The sequence below is a fragment of the Andrena cerasifolii genome, chromosome 3 (assembly GCF_050908995.1).
Source record: "Andrena cerasifolii isolate SP2316 chromosome 3, iyAndCera1_principal, whole genome shotgun sequence".
NCBI lineage: Eukaryota > Metazoa > Arthropoda > Insecta > Hymenoptera > Andrenidae > Andrena > Andrena cerasifolii.
Genome location: NC_135120.1, coordinates 19,057,961 through 19,073,091, shown reverse-complemented (window position 1 = coordinate 19,073,091; position 15,131 = coordinate 19,057,961). Strand labels below are relative to the sequence as shown.

General features: G+C 47.5%; 2 protein-coding genes across 9 annotated transcripts in view; one reads left to right on the top strand and one right to left on the bottom strand.

Annotated features, from left to right (window-relative positions):
- Window positions 1–173: 173 nt before the first annotated feature.
- LOC143367535 (tetraspanin-4) lies at window positions 174–2,563 on the top strand. Of its 3 annotated transcripts, XM_076809487.1 has the most exons (6): window positions 174–398; window positions 467–649; window positions 732–902; window positions 972–1,061; window positions 2,001–2,120; window positions 2,188–2,563. In XM_076809487.1, exons 1-6 carry the CDS (start codon window positions 174–176, stop codon window positions 2,251–2,253), a joined length of 855 nt encoding a protein of 284 aa, XP_076665602.1. In that variant the 3' UTR covers window positions 2,254–2,563. The 3 variants fall into 3 exon arrangements, with proteins under 3 accessions (XP_076665602.1, XP_076665603.1, XP_076665601.1); XM_076809488.1 differs by lacking the exon at window positions 2,001–2,120; XM_076809486.1 differs by having other exon boundaries at window positions 2,001–2,563.
- A 546-nt stretch (window positions 2,564–3,109) lies between these two features.
- Ten-a (Teneurin-a transmembrane protein) overlaps window positions 3,110–15,131 on the bottom strand; it is a 593,712-nt gene continuing 581,690 nt past the window's right edge. For 5 of the 6 annotated variants that reach the window (XM_076809436.1, XM_076809439.1, XM_076809437.1 and 2 more), the window contains 8 exons: window positions 14,156–14,307; window positions 13,383–14,041; window positions 12,768–13,003; window positions 11,577–12,673; window positions 11,271–11,493; window positions 8,974–10,964; window positions 8,711–8,894; window positions 3,110–7,793 (listed from right to left, as the gene is read on the bottom strand). In XM_076809436.1, coding sequence (XP_076665551.1) covers window positions 6,832–7,793; window positions 8,711–8,894; window positions 8,974–10,964; window positions 11,271–11,493; window positions 11,577–12,673; window positions 12,768–13,003; window positions 13,383–14,041; window positions 14,156–14,307 — 5,504 coding nt within the window. In that variant the 3' untranslated portion in view covers window positions 3,110–6,831. The remainder of the gene's footprint in view (window positions 7,794–8,710; window positions 8,895–8,973; window positions 10,965–11,270; window positions 11,494–11,576; window positions 12,674–12,767; window positions 13,004–13,382; window positions 14,042–14,155; window positions 14,308–15,131) is intronic. The other variant, XM_076809438.1, reaches the window with a different exon arrangement.

The window sequence follows — 15,131 nt, the reverse complement described above, 5'->3', positions numbered from 1 at the left end:
TGAATAATGAATAATAAATGAATAATGAAATATACCAAGTTCCAATTCCTCGGTGAAGTATTCCAAGTTATATTCATACAGAAAGACCAGGACAAAAAATCTCTATCTACAAACCCTTCATTCTTTTGTTACTCAATAACTTACTCGATCATCTTCAGACCATACAAACATACATGAACTGGAACAAATTCTTTACCGGTGTAGCAGAAAACGTGGACGACCGTGACGAGGATGAAACGGAAACGGAGGACGAGGAAGAAGCCACCGATAGCAACGCGACCGTTTCCACCGACAAAAGGTCAAATTTTTTCGGAATACGTTTCCACAGGTTCCCACACCAGCATCTGTCGGTACGATGCATTACAACTGTCTTCCTAATAGTGAACGCGGCAACGTTCGTGAGTTTGAAAACGCGCTCCTGACATTAGTCTTAGAGCCACTCGGATACTCATGAAAATACACAAAGCTCGCAGGCATCGTTGGTATCGTAATCTCGGTGTGGTCCCTCACCGACGACAGAATAATGTCACGGCTGATAGGACAACGATTCTTACTCACGATTCTGCTGCTCGTGGGTGTGATAGCTTCCCTCGTGTCTTTCCTCGGAATTATAGCGCTGGTTCGAAAAAGGAGGAAGCTCCTGAACGTTGTAAGTGGAATTTCGCAGTAATTACATAAAGGAACGTTCTGTTACACATCAAGGGACTAAAAGACCTTATTCCACTTTGCAGTACGTATTGTGTTACATATTGTTCCTGTGTGGCATATTCATCAGCGCTATATTAAGCTTCTGGATCTTCGATCGGATCATGAGAAACATCCAAGACGACATGGTCGCTACCATTGAGACTTACCAGTCCTCGTTGCCAAGCAGAGAAGCTTGGGACAACACTCACGCATACGTAACAGATCTCTGATCTCTTGTGTTGTCCCTACTCCTCAGGAAGATGCTAAGAAAATCTGTATTTTAGCTGAAGTGTTGTGGAGTGAAGTCCTCGGAGGACTGGGCTACGTATCAACTCGACATTCCGAAAAGCTGTTGCGCCAGACGCATCGAACAGGTGAAGTTCCATCGATCCCTTCGTGCCTCTTTTTAAACGATTTTACTCAGCTTCGATCCTCAGATTGTTTGTATGTATGTTTGTATGGTTCAAATCTGGCAACTCAAATTTAACCCGCCTACAACTATCCAATTGTCTTAAAACTTCGCAGGCTTGCGTAGTTTGGATGGTAATACAATATTTTAAATAAAAAAAATGTATAAAAAAAATATTTTATGTTAAACGATTTTATTAAAAATGCACTAAAAACTAAAAGTAATTATTTTCTTGTACTACAACTTTCATGGTGTTAATATCACTTTAAATAACATTGCGGGGCACCATGTGCAACCAGAAGTTGAAGTATTAAAGTGATTCATATCCTGTTATGAAATATCCCCACAAAATTACCTTTTTACAAAAAGGTACAAAAAAGAGCGCCAAGTATATAATCCCATCGAAAAGAATCCCATTTAAAAACATTGTCGTAAATTAATATTATATTAATGTTCTATATTTAACTTTACAAAAATAATGATATACAACAATTGCGCCAAATATTTTGAATAAAATATTTATTCGTATTAAAATATTTATTTGTATAAAAATATATCTGCTTAATATTATTTAATACATTTTTTCATTGTACCATTCAGATTTTTCCTTTGTATAAATAGCCATTGTGATAATTGGCGCAATTGTTGTATATCATTAATTTTGTAAAGTTAAATATAGAACATTAATATAATATTAATTTACGACAATGTTTTTAAATGGGATTCTTTTCGATGGGATTATATACTTGGCGCTCTTTTTTGTACCTTTCGGAAGCACTCTAAAATATAGTAGCAAAACATATTACAATTCAGTAGCTATCCCAGGCATTCCAAGGGGCACGAAAGTGCGAAACCCCTTCCCTCGCCGCCCCGTAACAAATTGCTGAAAAATATTCCTTTGCAGTGTATACAGATGACAGAAGCCGTAGCCTTCAAGTCAGGGTGCTTGCGGAGCGCGGTGCTGTTGCTCAAGTCTCAACTCCAGGCCATAAACCTCTCCGCTCTCTTGATCTTCCTAATCACAGTCAGTTCGTGTCTCGAAAAAATTCCAAAACAGCAAAGCAAATCATCTCGACAGCCTTTCGTTTCAGCTGCTGAGCTTTATCCTGGCGCTGTGCATCCTGGGCAGAACCAGAGTCTCCTCCAACCGAAGCTGAACCACCCCTAGGTAACCAAAACCCCTCTCGGCGCATCGACCATAAAGAATGAGAGCAAAGGTGAACGAGGATGAAGCACAAGAATGAGAAGAACTCGGCACTGAAACGTTTTCCCGTTTTTATTATCATATATAGATCATATATTTTCTGAAAACACTTAATATATTGTACTTATGATAGTAATATTGTAAGTTATTGGACATGCTGGTTGGGTTCTGCGACACCGCGTGCCGGACAATTCGAATTCTCTCGACGTTCTTCCATTTTTTCCTACCGACACTCTTCCGAGCGGCTGCGCAATGCGACCGTAGATCGATCTGGATTTAATCGAGGGGTTTGGGGGGGGGGGTTGGATGAGGGGAAATACAGTTATAAAAATTATCTTTGATGACCATCGTTCGCTTTCATCCTCGAAAGGGTTCCTCGAATGAGTTTAGATTCACGGAATCGATATAGGGCGGGGGGTTGGGGGTGGGGACAGAATATCCCGACGAAACGGAGTAGCACGCCTCCCAATTTTTGTCGCTCAATGCGAGACGAAGTGACCGACGACGTGTGCACGTAATCGTCGACTTCAATACCGATCTGTCTTTATCTCTCCTATCGTCGCTCAGATACGCGTGTACCTGCGCTTGCACCTGCTTCCTCCACGAGCTCCTTACTAAATTCGTACCGTTCCTTACCCTTCTACACATATACACACATATATATATATATATTTATATATCTGGCTTGTGTGCTCGCATATGTTCTGTCTCACCGTCTTCCCGTGTGTGTGTGTACGTCTGTGTACAGAGAAACGATATAATGATGTCTAGGAGAGGGTTGTGGGCGCATTCCAGGCAGATGTTCTCCATCCAATTACAGATATATATATTATATCATAGCAAACATCGTGACTATTTACAATAAATACAGTCGATTAGATTATATATATACATATATATATATATGCGTACATATACATGTATATATATAAATAAAATATATCGTATCGTTAGTTTAGGTTTTACAGCAACACGTGACAGTAAACAATTAGATCAGCGGCGAAGTAGCGTAATTCTACTTAGGGTAGTGGTCGTAGTAGCTGCAGCATGACTTCTTACTCCGCATTCACTCGTTCATCCCTTCCTCTTTCTCTCCTTCCCTTTCACACACTCCCGCGCTCTTATCTATCATATCTATCATACACAGACACATATACACGCATACACGCACGCATACTTCCTCGTTCCATATTCGCTCCTTCACTCCGCGGCATGTCACTCTACCGTTTTCACCCTCGAACTTCCGCGCCGCTGCAGATCTCGACGGTCCGCTTCGCGACAAATCGAGTGCACACCACCGTGGTCCGACGGATTCTCCCCGTTCTCCTCTTCCATAAATCACGCACACCCCTGTCTCTCCCTCGCGACTCGGCGTCCCGTACTAATTAACGTAATCGCATTAATAATAACCGTCCCGTTTACACCCTCGAGCTTTCTCTACCCCGTTAATTCCAGAAGTATTTATATTTATATATATATATATTTATATATGTATATTTATTTATATATATATATATTTAATCGTTCATCCGCGGTCGAAAAGGTTTCTGGGGGGGGGGGAGGTGGTTTCCGAACGAGTAAAAAGTATCCGCGAAACGAGACGAAACTTCACGGAAGTCAGAGACCGTATCCCCACTCGTTCACGATCACACCCCTCTCGCCCGATCTCTCTCCTCTCTTCCCCAGTTCGTTTGCTAAGATTCTAAGTAGAAGTCGAAGAGAATAAGCTGGGACTGTTCTCGCGACCCTGCACGGCTTCGATCCGCCCCGACGAGCCCGGGGCGACCTAATCTCCCTCGCCTTAATAATTTGACACTCGATATACGATTTTCTCTCTAATTTTCACCTCCACGTTTAAAAAATAGTCGATTCTTTGAACGCCAACGCCGATTCCATGGGTAACCATCATTAACACACGGCTTCATAGATACGAATAAAAGGGGGGTTGGAATGGAAGGTGTGTGTGTGTGTGTGAGTGTTGTGACGATTGGAGGGGTGGATAGGGGTTAGAAAAGGGCAGTGTTGAGTGTTTCGAAGCTGTGGATCGATCACCAAAACGATCTTGAGGTCCGTCGTCGCGACCACGCGCCCCTCCCTTCGCCTGGATATCATCTATTGGCAGCGTTAGGTTTTTTTTTCTTGGAAATGAGAAGTGACGGCGAAAGGGCGGCCGCGCGCCTTGAAGAACACGTTAATTGATCGGTGCGCGAGTTTACGTAGTATTTATATATAATATATTATAAAAAAAAGTCCACCTTCGACCTCGTTTGGACCGCAGTTTGGAGAATTGGTGTGCGCAGCTCTAAACACTCGAGGAGTTCGAGTCAAAAATACGAAGCTTTCCTATATATCTCTTCTTTCTCTCTATATATATACTTTTTTGTTTCTCATCTGTTTATACACTCAGCGTTTAGGTAATTTCTCCCCCTTATCGCCCGGCTACCAAGACAGAGAGCGTCATCTCGACGCCGCGATATCTATCCCCGTAAAATAGCGTCGCGAAGCATCCGATGTGTCGTCGCGGGGGCGTAATCGAAGAGCGAAGATCGCCTCCAGATCGGCGGAGATTTGTTGCAAGCCCTTTTCAGCGAGCCTCCGTCGATCTGGACCAATTTCCTCTCGCACATCCCGCGCGAACGTTCGAATTTGACGCGGGAAAACAACGCGGCGGGGATTTCGAAACGGAAGGAAACGAATCGAGGATCTGAAGTGTTGGTAGAGTGAAGGGGGGCGACAGAAAGGATCAGATACACCCTTAGGGGTTAATGGACGCGTGGTGGGGAAGTAGGGGTGGCTTGAGTGCTAAATAATTATCCTTACGCATACGTAGATGTATATGGCGTTCCAGTACACAGCGAGAAACGATCGGTTACCGACCAGCGTTTAATTTAGATATTACACACTTAGTTATTCGGTGAAGAGAAACGATAGTGTAACGTTCGTTATTCATATCCAGCAAGCACGAATATGCATAATTGTGTATACGTATTTAATTACCGACAACACGTGTGCTCGTCCAGCCGTCGCGCCTGAGAACGGACGGTCGCTTTGCTCGTCCCATCCACCGGGTCCTCAAAGGTTCAGCGAACAGTAAGCCTGTCGATTTCTTTCGCGATAGGATCGCGTCGCACGCGACGCGTAGACATCCTCGAGGAAACGGACGCTAACGCTAAAGGGGGTAGTGGAGTTTTTTTTTTAGGACACATCCATCAGTTAAAAATACCTTAGCCACGCTATTTAGTGTGTTCCTCTAACTATTATTCACGATCGTTACCGTCGCACCGATTCTCCTCTCGCACGAGAAAGCACCACTTTATAGTACACGTTAACGTCTAGCCTCTTCTTCGATTAATTCGGCAGAGATCGTACCCGAATCGCGCCTGATCGTCTCTTTGACCTCGTCCAACGCCTTCCCTAGGGCCATCGAAATGCTCGAACGCTGATGCACGCTCTTCCTCGCCAGTCTTCCGCAGGGCCATTCATCGTTGAGAAACGCTTGCGCGTGGATCCTCTCGCGATCCTCGCTGGCGTACCTACGCGCTTGGGGTCGAATCTGTTTCTCCATCGACTCCCCTTTTCTGACACCCAAGTATGACTAAGACATCGCGCGATTTTCGTACTGTATTGCGGATGGAATGTATGCAGAGAGGCTCGTTAGTCGCTTTTGAGTTGTATAAAGGGATATCACCGAGGATACGAGCCAAATGTGCTTTCACAGAGTTACACAGACTCGGAATATCTGTTCGCCCTTAGTGTGGCCTTACAATGGCCCTTAATTCATAGAATAATTCAAACGCCCTGCCATTTTCATCCCCTGCTGCTTTTACCACTTCCCTGCGCACATTCCACTCGCAATTCATCGACGATCGCGCTACCCTTTCTTACGCTACTGGGAAAAAGTCTATACGTCAATGTAAAGCTATGTATTGACTAGTTTCTCTCACTCGATTCGCCTCAACAACGAATGGCCTGCGCCCTCTGGTCTCCTCGTCGTCCTTTCCTCGCGCTTCATCGACCTCGTTCGAGCTAGTCCTCCTAGAACTCGACATCATCCACAGGAATCTTCCGTTTCACGAGGAACCACCACCTGGACTGTCTGTCTACCATTCAAGCATTTTGGAACACTTCACAGTCCTTGCTCCTACAAGCCGACGATTTTCTCTTATCACACGGCCCTCCGTCCGCGAGCTGGCGATTCGCAGTCCACGTTGCCGCGAGCCGAGCGGGATCCACGTAGCGATCCACACCATTCGAACCCTTACACACTACACCCTATCACGTAGGTACAATATAATCATATAACCTTAATGTTTTTGGCATCATCGAAATACACAAATAGACTTTGGTATAAAACATTTTTGATAGTGTTCAGTACGTTCGGCCCGATCGTTCGCGTCGAGTCCCATGCATCCCGGATCCTCTGCTGCGCGCACATCCCTCGGAAATTCCTGTTCGCCTCGCGATTATTGGACAGAGTGTCTCTCTACCTAGGAGAGAGAGGAGGAGGAAGATTCCTCCCGTGGCCTGGGATCTAGCAGATCTTGTCCAGCCACCAGAGCTTGCAGGTGGGCGCGCCTCTCCTTCTGCGACGTTTCTTGCTGGACGGGTCCACCGCCTTCTTTACGAAACGGATGTTGTACGGGTCTTCGGCCAGCTCCGGGTACAGTTGGGCGTCGTGGATGTACTCGCCCTCGTAGTTGGACGCCGAGCCGGACTTGACGATCTCGTCCTGCTCAGGCACCATCCACTCGATGGTGGTGGGCGTGTTCGCTTTGAGAGCCTCGCGCTCCCTGTGCCAGGCTTTGCGTATGGCGGACGCCTTGGCGTGGTGGAGCAGCCTCTGCTTCTCTTTCTCAGCGGTGGTGCCGTAGCGCAGGTTCACCACGTAGCTCGCTCCGTGGATCTTCACGTCGATCAGGGAGCTGCCGCCGCTGCCATTCTCGCTCTCATGGAACGTGGTGTTCACTTGGCCGCCGAGCCGCTTCAGCTGGCCCCGGTCCTCGCTGGCCCTCCAGGTCTCCTCCTTCACGAAGTAGAACGCGTCCTGCTGGGCGCTGTGCACCACGAACGTGAACGGCAGGAAGTAGGAACGGTTGAATACCGAGGTGAACACGTCTCCGTAGATAGCGTTTGCGGTTGGAACGCTGGAGACAACTGCTTGGCCGTCAGTGGTCCTAGAGACTAGGATGCCTTTTCCGAATGGAGGGTCGGACGCTGCGCCTAGGCGGCTGGGTATTAGTTCGCTGGTGTCCTTCTTCAGGGCCGAGCGAGGCGGCGCTGATAAGCTGACCGCGTCGCCAGAGTGCCTTTGCGCGATGTGGGCTAAGAAACCGGACTTCACGCCAAGGTTTCTGGTCCGCTTCTTCTTGCCGAAGATGGAGGTGCCTGGGCCGAGGGCTGGTGGGACTAGGCTGTCTGGCAGTTCGTCGGGGAATAGCTGGGGCGCCAGGCTCTTCAGGTCGTAGCCCAGATGCGACAGCCATGATATGTGGTCTGGAAGATGAAGATGTTGATGGGAACGGGTGGCTAAATGCGTGTGTAGATTCGTTGAGAAATTCTTCTGGTAACGAAGGAAGTTAGGTAACCCAAAATTATGCAACTTTGTGGGCAAGTAGTCATCTCTTGAAAAAATGCAGAATTTTCTTTTTCGTGATTTATTTACGACTTTTCGGGACCTATTTTTACACTATCGAGAAATGAAAGTACTTGGAAACGGAGAAACTGAACCTTAACCGTAAGGGGGGATTCTCGTCTAACAACCCCAAAGGCAACTAATATTTTAGAATTTTTTTTAACAAACTGTTGGTCATATTGAATTAAACTCTTTTGGGGTATAATGAGGCATCTTTAACCCTTCGTTGACACTCTGGGTGTGAGCCACCCATAAGCTGATATTGACGCACTGTACCTTCTATATACAAAGTAAATAGTTTTTTCCAAAGTCGACTTACACACTATTTTTTCTCTCAAAGTATTATATCCGAACAACAACTCTGTAGATTTTTAGCTTCTAATATTGAAATTTGTAAAAGTTACAATTTTTTAAAGATATTCTTCGTTTTTTCTCGACATGTGGTAATCTAGATTCTTTTTTTTTACAAAAACGGTAATAAATATTCAATCAAAAATCTATTGGAATACATTCTAGAGACTTCGAAATTGGCCCATGATTTTTTTCACAAAAATTGGATTTCTTAGAGGAGAATGGTAGTCGTTCAAAAATTGCTCTGGGTGTGAGCCACCCAGGTATGTCAAAGTTGATCGAAAAAGGAGGTGTGTCAACGAAGGGTTAAACATGCAGAAAATATTTTTTTATGTCGGTCCTTCTTATTATTTATTAATTATTGTAGTAACCCACACCCCTACGATCCTCAAATCCCTGACAACCAATTCTCCGACAACTCCCTTACCTGTTGGTTGATTCGGTCGATCCGTATGCCTGACATTGATAGGATCATTCCCGTTAAATCTGTACAGATGCAGGTGCGTGGGGGTGTCCACTCTGTCCAGGACGTTCTCCCACAGAGGAGACATCCACTGGCCGATGAGTGGGTCGTACACCCTGCCGTGCGGCATGTGCACCAGCGACGTCACCTACAAGTTTAAAGTCACGGTCAGAGCACGGGACATCACTCTCAACGCCGATCCTATCCACGATCCTATCTGGCCTCACCTGATCCAATAGACCCCCGCAGAAGTCAACAGGAAGATACAAATACGGATTCGAATCATAAACGATATGTCCATAAGGTGAGCGCATGATCTCTCTGATCCCTTCTCCATATTGACTGAAGATCATGATTGGAGTGCCACATTGGTCAGTGGCGATATAATACTTGTGTCTGTAGACTTGTGCGTAGATGAGGTGGCCCCTGTCGTCGTACACCAGGGACATCAGTTTCCCGTCCCTCGGGCTGTATATCTGGCTGACTTCATGTGGGCGCTTCTGGTTATTATAGAAGAACTGTGTCACGTTGCCATAATTGTCCTTCCTGGTCGCGAGGCGGTTGAGGTGATCGTAATAGTACCGGACATCAAAACGTCCACGCTTGGTGGCGCGAACTAGAAGTCCCTTCGCGTTGTAATTGAACCTCTCCTCCCTAGCATTCTGCACCACCAGGCCCCTGTTATCGTATTTATACATCCCGTCGCCGAACTTGACGATCCTATCCATGCTATTATACTCCATGGGTATCGGGTTCCCTCTGTACGTCAGCGACAGCATATTCCCATTCGCATCGTACTCGAACCCCCACGGCTCCTGCGCCTCCACGCCGGCCAGCTGCCCATCGCAATCCCAAGTGTAGTTCTTCACGTTCGTGTACGTGTTGACAGCGACATTGCGCGTGTAGGTCCTGGTCTGGTTGATCCGGCCACGTGAATCGTGGGTAAACTCCATCCTGAACACCTCCAGCTGGTGGATCGTCAGCGTCACCTGCGTCTCCAGGAACCTGTCGTCGGTGACCCGAGAGACCAGCGCCGTACCATCGAACACAGTGGTCTCGTTCGACTGCGGCCTGGTGATCTTAAACTGCCCGATCTGCTCCAACATCGCAGTCCTGGGACTGTAGGCCATGGTGTGCGCGGGCAGCGTCTGGCCCCCTATCCTGCCCTGCACGTTCACCAGCCTGAAGTTCGAGTCGTAGTCGAAGGTGAACTTGGCGTTGCTGAGGCCAGTCTTCGCGCCGAAGTCTATCCGCTCCTCTACCAACAACCCAGCGCTGTACTGGTAATCCCACATGTACTCCACGTCCCTTTCAGAGTGTATGACCTCGGAAGGTAGGCCACTCTCGGTGTACCTGATCTCAGTCTTTCCATCGCCGTGGACGACTTCAGCCAGCTGGCCGGACGTGTGGTACCGGTAGACGATGCGAGCACCGTCTCCTGGAAACACTGTCTGCAGCAGGTTTCCATCGTGGCTGTAATGCTGGAGGTAAGACCTGGTGCTGCCTGGCGGAGTGTAGGTTACCCTGAGGAATCCTAGGGAGGCTTGACAGGAGAAGGAGTGCCTGGTCCCTGACGGGAGGATGATGTGACGCAACCCTCCGTCGTCGTCGTACTGCAAGGTGAAGTGTCTGTCGCTGGCGAGGGTGATGTTGGAGAGCGTGTTGAAATCGTTGTAGGTGTACCGCTTAGTGCCGTCCTGGCTGTTGGTCAGCTCAGCTAGCTGTCCATGGCGATCGTAGCCGTAGGACTCGTCCGATGCACCCCATTTCCAGCTCTCTATGCGGTTGAACCTGTCGTAGGTGATGCTGAGGTTGTGGCCCTGCTCGTGCGGCTGCCAGACTAGAGGTAGGCCGGCAGGGTCGAAGGTGACTGTCAGAAGCGGGTTCCTAGCTTTGTCGTAGAAGGTCTCGCGACCGAACCCTTGCTCGAACTCCACGCCGATCACCCGAGTGTCGTTCACCCAGATCTCTCTGTTCAGGGTCTGCTGGATATGGCTGACGTCGCCCACCAGATTGTACGTGGTGGTCATAGTGTTGGTTAGCTCTCCCAGGGACATCAGCTGGTAGCTCCACATGGGTAACATCTCGGCTTCCACTGGTAACTCGGCTTCTAAGAGCGGGTGTTTGGTTGTCGCTGCGCTTAGGACTCTCCCACCGCCGGGCAGGAGGACCTCAAGGCTGCTGTTCGTGAAGGCGATTGCTTTTTTCACCTTGATGCCTGGAAATGAGATGAAAAATCGTTGGATCGATGGAGGTTGGTGCATTTGACACTGGGAGGTGATACATGAGCATAGTGAAGCTCCATTTATCTGAATCTATCGCGGAATATAATAGTTTTGATAACTAGATTCTTTAAATAATAGGAGTTCATTGATTTTCCTCACTACCTATTATATTTTCATGTAAGTACCTGAAGTTTAGGTTTGATTAAGTGGATTCGAGCATGCAGTTAGGTACTCATTCTTCTGCTTACTAGTTTTTCGAAACTTAAATATAGAAAAGTATATCCGCATCCCAAACTCACCATCAGTGATCGTCAGAATCTTCGACCTCTCGTTCTTCATCCTGAATTCCACCGATCGCTGTTTATCGCCCTTGGACAGAGCTTGCAGAGGAGCCCACACCTTCACGAGCAAGCCCTCGTCATCGGACAAATCCGAGGACAGCCTCAACTTCTCTCCAGTAGGCAGGATCACATCGGTTACACGCCCCAAACTGTCATAATTATATATGTACGTCTCGCCACCCTGCAAAGAACCAACCAACACCTTCATCACATACCTGAAACCTAAAGAATCCACCATCTTACCAGTCAACATTTCACACTTACCCCTGATCGACTCGTGAGCAACCCAGTCGACCCATCGTACCCAAGAGCGATCTCAGCTCTGCCCCTCTCCGACAGCTTCTCCAGAAATCCAACTGCAGAGATCTTGAGCTCAGACTTGTGGTCCTGCGTGTTCTCAATAGAGCTGACCACGCTGCTGTAATCTCTGAGGAACTGAATCTTGTTGCCAGCTTTGTCAGTGACCGTCGAGAGTTTCCCAAAGCTGGTGTTCTTGCTGTACAGGAACGAGTACCTCGTCTTCCCAGACGTCAGGTCCTTCGTGAAGCTGTGCTGTCCATAACGATTGAACACGTACACTTCGTTCGTAGGCGGGAACGGTATATGGAACTCTCCGTTTTCATCGTGATTGGGTAGATAAGGCTGAAGAGCTAAGATATGTAAGCTTCCCTGATCCGCCACGTGCAGGACACCGTCCGGGGAGACTGCTAGGGCGGAAATGGCAGTGAACTTAGCATTGGAGGACAGTAGAGTCTCCGTGCTGCTGGTGTCGTCCGTACAAGCGCAGCTTTCTAGGTCCTTAGTGCTGGGCGTAGTGTTATTGCACTCGCACTGGCCACGTAGACGCTCTTGCTGCTGTCCGGCGAAGTGGGACATCTTGCCAGAGCTGTCCACGATCCTGATGGAGTTCACTCTGTGAGAGTCGCTTTCCGCGATGTACAGCTCGCCAGTTGGACTGAAGCCGACCGCCAGGACCGAGCCCAGGACCTCGTCAGACTTCTTGGGGCTCGTGGTGGTCGAGGAGTTCACGTTCGCTAGGTCGCCGTCGTTGCTGTTAGTGCTGCTGGTGCAGTGGAGCGGCGTGCCAGCCACGACGCGCACTTTCAGGTCGCTGGTGAGCTTCAATACTAGCCTGTCGTCGATGAAGTGCAGGGAACCGTCCAGGGGGCTCAGAGTCAACCCCGTGGGCCATTGAAGTTGGGCTTGGTGAGCGGGTATAGCGCCGACGCATGGAGCTGGTGACCAGTGATTGTGATGACCGTGATGACCTACCAAAGTGTGGATGATGCCGTGGGGGTCCACTGCTCGGATGTTCCTCCCGTCTGCGATGTACATGGTCTTGTCGGCTGCTATAGCGATTCCTGTTTGGTGCAAAGTAAGTAGGTAATAATTATTGAATTCTATCGTGATTGGGAAGATGATCAAGTGGTTATGCGGGACATTAACATCCTTTACCTTTTGGATGGGCCAATTTGGCACGAGTAGCAGGGCCCTCGTCCCCACAGTGGCTCTCATCGCCAGGAATACACCTTTCACCGCTGCCAACGACAATTTCGATATTGATGCTCGGATCCTGAACATCCTCCAGCGTTAGTGCCCTGAGGATCTGGTGTTTCTCGGGGTCGCTGATGTAGAGGTGGCCATCGGCGGGCGAGACGCAGAGGTAGTACTTGTAAGCCACTTGCGTGGCACTGAAAGCGCAAGTTTCACAATATGTGGCTCAGAGAAGCTCAAAAACCTTTGAGGTCTATGGTATGCTAATTAAACTGCCTTTCAGGTGATATACCTTACTATCTCATTTTACAAAAGCAAGGGAGAGGAGTTGGAACCCCTAAATTGCAAGAAAATTATTTAGCATTTACAGTGGGGGTCGAAAGAAACTTTAAAACTGATATTTTATGTTGGTATCGCTGGTCCATTCTAGACACCTCAAAAATCTATTTAAAAATTTTAAGATTCTTTCTAAAAAACTATCTAAACCTCCCTTGAACCGCTACTGTATCTATAATACCATATCCTATTAAATCCCCAAGTGTTAAATCTCCATCGAACCCACCACTACTGACTCACCTCAGGATCAAAACAGTGTAAACATTCCCTTCAGGCGTGATCCTCCGGACAAGATTAAAATCGCCCACGTAGATGCTGCCGTCTGGTCCACTGGTAAGGGCGACGGGGGTGAGCAATCTAGCATCCTTCGCAAGTCCATCGCATTTCTCACAGACGAGGCTCCTCTGCAGTCCAGTACCCATCACGACCTTCACTGTACGAGGATACTGCTTAAAATGCAACGTAGTGCCATCGCCCTTTTGAAGTATGCCTTCGTGGAAGTTGTAATGGTGATGGATGTCGAGTCCCCAGCCACCTATATCAGAGATGTCGACGTCGAAGCCCTGCAGGGTGGCGGTCTGCGTCTCCCATATGACCGAGGGGCAAGTGGAGTGCTGATAGCCGATGGAGATCCTGGCTTGCGCCACCCCGTACACCTTCTGTTTGTAAACGTTCCGCTTGTTCCAGGCGAACGCATGTGTCAGGTTGGGGTCCGCCTCGTAAGTCTTCGTATGAAGGGAGCCTTCGATCTCCACGTGCACGTGAACGTGCGTCAGCGACTTGGGGATGAAGGGACCGGTGAGCTGCATCCTAACCGTGGATAGGTATCCTGCAGCCTGGCTGCTCTGGTACATCAAGTGGAGGTTCGAGCCTGGTATGGCGATGCTCTCCTGGACGATCTGCGAACAGAGGTGCCGGACGTTCAGTTTGGAAATTCGATGGCACTTTCTGCCCAGGCGTCCTCGGCATTTGAATTTTAAATCACGAACGTCTGCTGGCTAGTGTCCGCTTACCTGACTCTCGGCGAACACCAGACTCTTGCCAGGCAGACCGCCAACCTTCTCCGGCATCCAAGTGCTGACGATGATGGGACGCAGCAGCTCGTGGTCGTGCTCCAGGCAGGGGCCGTGCTCGCTAAAGAGTCCCATCGAGATCCCTGGGAAGCCTATTATGTTGTACGCCGTAAATGGTAAGGAACTTAAAAACATAAGACACTTAAGGACGGAACAAAGACGGCACACACGTTCACCGACGCCTGGATCACCTTGCCGAGCTCCACATCGACGTACAAAACGACAATGTGGATGAACAGTGACATAACGATGAATAGGGGTGCGAAACAGTGATCGTTAACGGGACAGCTTAACTAATTAATCAAAGGAAGGGGGCTGTTCTAAATTATTATACGCTGAACGTTAACGGGACATTCCACGCGAAATCGGACACTTTTTGGAGTAACATTTCGGATGTGGCTGAAATTTGAATATGTTGTAGTCTTATATAAACATATCTTGAAGGATTTTTGACAATTTTGAAAAATGTCGATTTTACAGCTGTTTGAAGTTAAGTGCTAACTTTTTTTCAATAAATTATAACTATGGAAGTAGTAAATCATCAAGGGAAAGGCTAGAACTATATTCTCCTTTTTCAGATTTTTAAAATCGCGCCCGTTGTTAAAAAACTGCATTTGTTTAAAATAATTGCACAAAAATGGTTAAGAAAAATTTGTTTCTGAAACTGAAATAATTTTTTCTTAAAACTTCAATGTCTTTTCTACAAATCGCCGAAAACCTCATCTCCATCCGTTTACTACTTCCATAGTTATAATTTATTGAAAAAAAGTTAGCACTTACCTTCAAACAGCTGTAAAATCGACATTATTCAAAATTGTCCAAAATCTTTCGAGATATGTTTATACATCCCTAAAGACTACAACATATTCAAATTTCAGCCACATCCTAAATGTTACTCCAAAAAGTGTCCGATTTC